The 6028-nt window shown below is 43.1% G+C and overlaps 1 protein-coding gene across 1 annotated transcript; it reads left to right on the top strand.

Annotated features, from left to right (window-relative positions):
• Positions 1–4437: 4437 nt before the first annotated feature.
• Positions 4438–5001, top strand: LOC123372349 (interferon beta-like). Its single transcript, XM_045020386.1, has one exon. The coding sequence runs from the start codon at positions 4438–4440 to the stop codon at positions 4999–5001; it is 564 nt and encodes a 187-aa protein (XP_044876321.1).
• The last annotated feature ends 1027 nt before the right edge of the window (positions 5002–6028 follow it).

Raw genomic sequence — 6028 nt, forward strand, 5'->3', positions numbered from 1 at the left:
ACACGAGCCAAAATAAAAGTAAACTAATGCATTTCCTTAATAAATACTTACTAACTTTATAGGAGCTGGATTGCTTGCTTCCTTGATCTGTGTCTGGCAAAAGCCCACAGAACAGACAGGCACACCCACCCCCTAATTGAAGTTATCTTGTCCCCTCATTGGTCCTTTTGGTCAGGTGTCAGCTAGGTTACCTGAGCTTCTTAATCCTTTACAGGTAAAAAAGGAATTAACCCCTTACAGGGTAAAGAGGGATTTTATGCTACTCTTAGCTCTCACTCTCGTGTGCCACAGGGCTGGGGCAAGCTCATCACAGTCCCATGAATGTGTCTTTCCTCATCCAAAAGTTCTGCAGCCACTGCTCATCATCCCAGACATGCATCACTATGTGATCCCCCTGCTCAGTGCTAGTTTCCTAAGCTCGAAAGCGGCGTTCCACTGTGGTCAGCAGCTCCATGAATGCCACAAGCAATCTTGTGTCGTAGTTACTACGCATGGTGAGATTAATGTTGCACTCCTCTTGCCTTTGTAGTTTAAGGAATAATTCCACTGCCACTTGTGATGTGTTAGTGAGAGCAAGCAGCATACTGGTCAACAGTTCGGGATCCATTCCTGCAGACTGAAGAGGCAGAGCACGCAGTACACAAACCATTGAAAGATGGTGCCAAATGTGGATGGAAGCACAGGGATTGCTAGGATACAAAGCAATTCATCACGGGGCATTGGGACAGGACCCAGGATGGCCCATGATCCCCTCTGCCTTTCCACAACTCTTAGGGGCAGAAGAGAAAGAGATGCTCTGTGGGATAGCTGCCCAGAGTGCACCACTCCGAATACCACTGCAAGTGAGAACATGCTATTGTGCAGGCAGCTGACAGTGTGAACACACAACAGCAGTTTCCCTTCAGCACTTTCTGAGTGGCACTGTAACTCGGCCAGTGTAGACATACCCTTCATTTCCCAGACCCAAAGAAGAGCTCTGTGTAAGCTTGAAAACTTGTGTGTCTCACCACCAGAAGTTGGTCCAATAAAAGATATTACCTCACCCACCTTGTCTCTCTAAATGGATTACAATGTAGTTGTTCAGAAAGACTAGACAAGAGGGTTTCTAAGCCACGTTTTTACATGACATTGGTGGTTCAAGGGACATGATCTGGCCATTGACCTTGAGCTGTAGCAATATAGCTTCAAAACCTACCTGTGGCAAAAATCTGAGGAAGACCTGTAGGCCTGTTGCTTCAATCTGCCTTGTGGATTGGAAGGGTAGTTTTTTTGTGGGGGAAGCTTAATTGAGCACAGCAGATAATTAAGAAAGTGCTCAAACTATTTTTAAAAAAAATTGCACATGCAAATGCTTGCTGTGAGAAGGGAAGGGGCTGTCAGCTGTGGCAAGGTATTATGGAGAGGGACTAAATGGGAACATGTGGGAGGAGAAAGGAGTTAGAGGAGCTCAGGGCAGGGGGAAGGCATGTGTGGGACATTGAAGAGGGGGACAGTGGGCTGGGCAGGGGAGAGCCTGTCAATCCCACATCTTCCCCTCCCGTGTGTATGCTAGGATGGGGGGGAGGAGGGAGACCTGCCCCTCTAAGGGGTTCTGAGGTGTTCTGCCTGCCTAACTGTGCTGGGATTGGGGGGCCCGCCCCTCTAGGGCTTGAGGCTAGGTTGAGTGGCTGAGTAGTAGGGGCCTTGCTCTGTGTACAGCTCAGACCACATAACTCAGGAAATATGCAGCTCTCCAGTCAGCTGCTGCCTGGATATGAATATGTAACAGGAGAGGGTGCCAAACAGTAAGGAGCAACTTTTCACACCCTAATGGTAATGGGACAGGAAGGAGAGGATGAGCTGGAAACATTGGCCAGATATTGTATTTTGTGGAGAATGGGGTGGGGAGGGGGAGTGAGTGGTGAAGGAGATGGACACACAAGTCTTCTCTCAGGCTCTTAAATGTATTGTAACCACCATCTAATAAAACTTCCAAGATTTGGGACCTAGATTATGTCTCACTGGCCCTGTTAGCAACTACACACCACAACAATTTCAAAGCACAACCATTAGCTCCATTCCACTATAAAAGTATACCGGGGGGAGCGGGGAAACCACACTTAGCTACACATAGCAACTGTGTTGCCTAAATAAGAGAGCACTGAACTGGGACTTAGGTTTTAGTCCCAGTGCTACACTAGCCTGCTAGGTGACAGTCATACTACAGCTATGTGACTCAGTTTCCCCATCTGCAAAATGGGGCTAATAATCCTTTGTAACATACTTTGCACTGATCATCTACAGCTAAAAAGCACCATGAATGCCAAGTATTGTTATTACCTAACCACAGTAGTATATCAACCTGTGTGATAACCTCAACTGCCTAAATGACCACTAACTCCTACAAAAAACACCTCTTTCTGTTCACAAACCCAGGAAATTCACTGACAAAGAAATGCTAATGTTAATGTATTAGACCCTCTGGTGTCTAGTACCCTTCCAGAGAGTTGAGTTCTATGACACACAAACCCAGGAAATGAAGTGTTAAGGTATTTCAAAATAAACTTCTGAAAACCAGGAAATACATAATTAAGGTACATGACAATGCAATCTTAACTCTTCCTCCCTCAAGCGGGCAATAGCCACTGAGAATGATCTGCATGCATTCCAGTTGTGTTCACTGTGTTACACCAAGATGCACTGAATACATGTTTACACTAAAGTTAAACAACTGAAGATTCTGGAGTATCATTCACATTAAGAATATTTCTAGAATTCTTTGTGTAGATTTAAAATTGAGAGAAATGGAGTAAGATGGGGCTACTGGCCTAGCTTTTGTGGTTGTGATAAAACAAGTGCTATATATCACTTATCTTTGAGATCCTAGAAATAAAGAATAGTCATATTCCCTTAACAAGGGGAAATGACAGGCAGTTTCAAAAGACACTCAGTGTTTGTTTGCCTTATAACCAAATAGATTCCAAGATTAAAACAACACAACATGTAAATACATCTCTCTAACATCATACAAAATAAGATAGAATACTAAAGACCTGTGTTATACATCTTATGAAAAAACAAAAATAGGCCTTCAGATAAGACTGCCCATTGTTGTATTGTTAATACCACTCCCGAAGCTCTAAAGTGTTCTTTGATGAACACTCTTCCCCCATTCAAGAATCAAGCCAGTCCAACTCTGTTTAGCTAGTGAGAGATGACCAGAAACTAGCACAGGAGAAAATAGCAAGGAAGGAAAACAGCAGAAGAAACCTACAGTTGAGCATTACCTATCAAGATCCTAATATCAATGACATTGCCACAAGCTTAGAGTCCAGGGCCGCCCTGGGGGCGGGGGGAGGGCAAGTGGGGCAATTTGCCCCAGGCCCCTGGCCTAGCAGGGGCCCCCACGAGAGTTTTTCGGGGCCCCCAGAGCAGGGTCCTTCACTTGCTCCGGGGGCCCCGGAAAACTCTCGCGGGGCCCGGACCCCCGGAGCTTCTTCACTCCCGGTCTTCGCTGGCCGGGGGTCCTTCCTCTCCGGGACAGAAGGACCCCACCGCTGCCGAAGCGGGACCCGCCGCCCGAGTGCAGCCGGGTCTTCGGCGGCGGCGGCGGGGGGGGTCCTTCCGTTCTGGGACCCGCCGCCGAAGTGCCCCGAAGACCCGCGGTGGGGGCTGCACTTCGGCGGCGGGTCCTGCTTCGGCGGTAATTCGGTGGAGGGGGGTCTCCGCCGTGGGTCTTTGGGGCACTTACCGACTTACCGCTGAAGCGGGGGCCCCCCACCGCCAAAGACCCCGGGCCCCCGGAATCCTCTGGGCGGCCCTGGGTTAGAGTACAAATTCCTAAACAGCAGCCCTGTCTGCTTTTCTATTCACACTTCCTTACATCAGATTAAACAAAGCAAAAGAGAAAGGAATTATACCAATTTTACAGATGGGGAACTGAGGCAGAGACTTCTTAACTGAATTTCAGGAAGAGTAAGTCCTGCTAAATAATGTTAAACACTTTCCTGTCCCAAAAGGGAAATGATAATATTATACATGTATTTAAACAAGCTCTTCTGGTGCTAAAATATTAAGAACTAATGAAATTTCAGTAACAGATCTGGCACTTCTTTGAGACCTCTTTCAATCCTGAGCAAATTTACAGTAGATAATTGGCAGGAGTATGGACTATATGACCTAAGGGGAGATACCATATTTTAATTTTCTGATCAAAAGAAAAAGGAAAGTGGTACAAGACAATGAAGTCATTAAGCAGAAAGTGAAAGTGGTAAGTTTCAAAAACACAGGGAAAATCCTTGAAAACCAAAAGTGATGAAAGAAAACTTCTCCTACAGAATAATTAAGTTTATAGCTATGGAAGAAAAAAATCAGGCATCTACAAAAGACCTTCAAAACATTCCAGTGTGTCTGTCTGGATTTATACTCAGTCGAGAAGTGTAAGACATCATCATTATCATGACCAGTTTTTGTTTGCTGCAAATTACCCTTGTGCTGCTGTGCATCACCAAAATCTCAACTCAGGATTATAATATTCTTCCCCTCCTGCACAACAAAATGATACAGGGCAATTTACACCTTCTGAACAAAATGGGTCAACAATTTCCTGAGCAATGTCAAAGTGAAAAAATTCACTTCAAGTTCCCTGAGCAGTTTCTAAAGCTCAGACAGAAAGAGAATGCCAAGGTGGAAATCCAGGAGATCCTGCAACTGATCTTCTATATCTTTACCAAAAATCTAACCTTAGCTGCCTGGGATGGAAGATTTCTTGAAAGATTCCAAAATGGACTTAATCAGCAAATTGAGCATCTGGAGGCATGTTTGACAGAGAAGATGGAGAAGAAACAACCCTACTCAAGGAGTGAGGAAATCATTAGACTGAAACTGAAAAAGTACTTCCAAAAGATAGATAATTTTCTAAAAGACAAACAATACAGCCTGTGTTCCTGGGAGATCATCCGCCTGGAAATGAGGAGATGTCTTCAGTTTATTGACAAAGTTATAGGAAGGCTTAGAAACTAAGGTATAAACATTTTGATCTGAGAATTGGAATCAGAAAAAAATGAATTTATTTTAAATTATCTACTGACTGTGAAAATGCTTCTAGTTAAATTTCACTGGTTTTCTATTACTATTTATATGTTGCCAATTATGTATTGTTGCATTTAAATTATTGCAAAGAAATATTTTGTTTATAAACAATAAAACGTTATTAAACAAATCATTGCACACTGACCACAAAATAACCCACATAATTTTCAATAAGTATGACTGCATAGGACAGTGGTAATTTTGTGGCAATTAACATTATTGCCGTAGCGTTCCCTTCTGAGAAAAGTGTGCTATTTATTGTGGTTCCCATTTCACCTACCTACACAAGATCTCTTAATTCTGAAGGAACCAACAAGCCATGACCTTTCCACGAATCATGTAAATCAATTATTTGGACTAAAAATAAAATAATGGTATTTTTCTGCTATATATTTTTAAATTATGTTTTTGTTTAAAATAATTCATCACTCTTTCAAGATATGCTATTTCCAGTCATGTATCTGATATTGTGTCTGATTAATTGCAATGTTTGCTTTGTTCGAGCAGTTCAAGTTATCCTCTAAGGGTTTGTCTACAGAGGGAAATTGACCAAAGCAGCTATTGCAGAATAAACTATTCTGCAATAGCTCCCCATGCAGACATTCTTATTCCAGCATATGTGTGTCCATACAGGGAGCTAGTCCAGAATACCTATTATGTTTTAAATTCATACCTTGCCTTATTTTCCCTGTGTAGACACACCTGAAGGCCACGCTAGCCAACGACACCTCTTAGTGCTCTGTGTGTGTCTTCAAGTTGTCTGTTGAAATCTCACACACCATGACTCTCACTATTTTATTACTACTTAAAATTTTCTGTCCCTTACCATTTGTTTGGAAGTGGGTAGAGTTAGCCCTTAGTATTCTAACATATTTTACATAAAAGCCACATGGTCCTGAACATAATCATTACAAAGTAAGTTTAGCATTTTGAGGAACTCATTTACTAGGGGTGAAAT

Source organism: Mauremys mutica, chromosome 6 (assembly GCF_020497125.1).
Source record: "Mauremys mutica isolate MM-2020 ecotype Southern chromosome 6, ASM2049712v1, whole genome shotgun sequence".
Lineage (NCBI taxonomy): Eukaryota > Metazoa > Chordata > Testudines > Geoemydidae > Mauremys > Mauremys mutica.

Bases quoted from the DNA above. Each gene is read 5' to 3' on its own strand.
- LOC123372349 (XM_045020386.1), top strand. From the start codon at position 4,438: ATGACCAGTTTTTGTTTGCTGCAAATTACCCTTGTGCTGCTGTGCATC.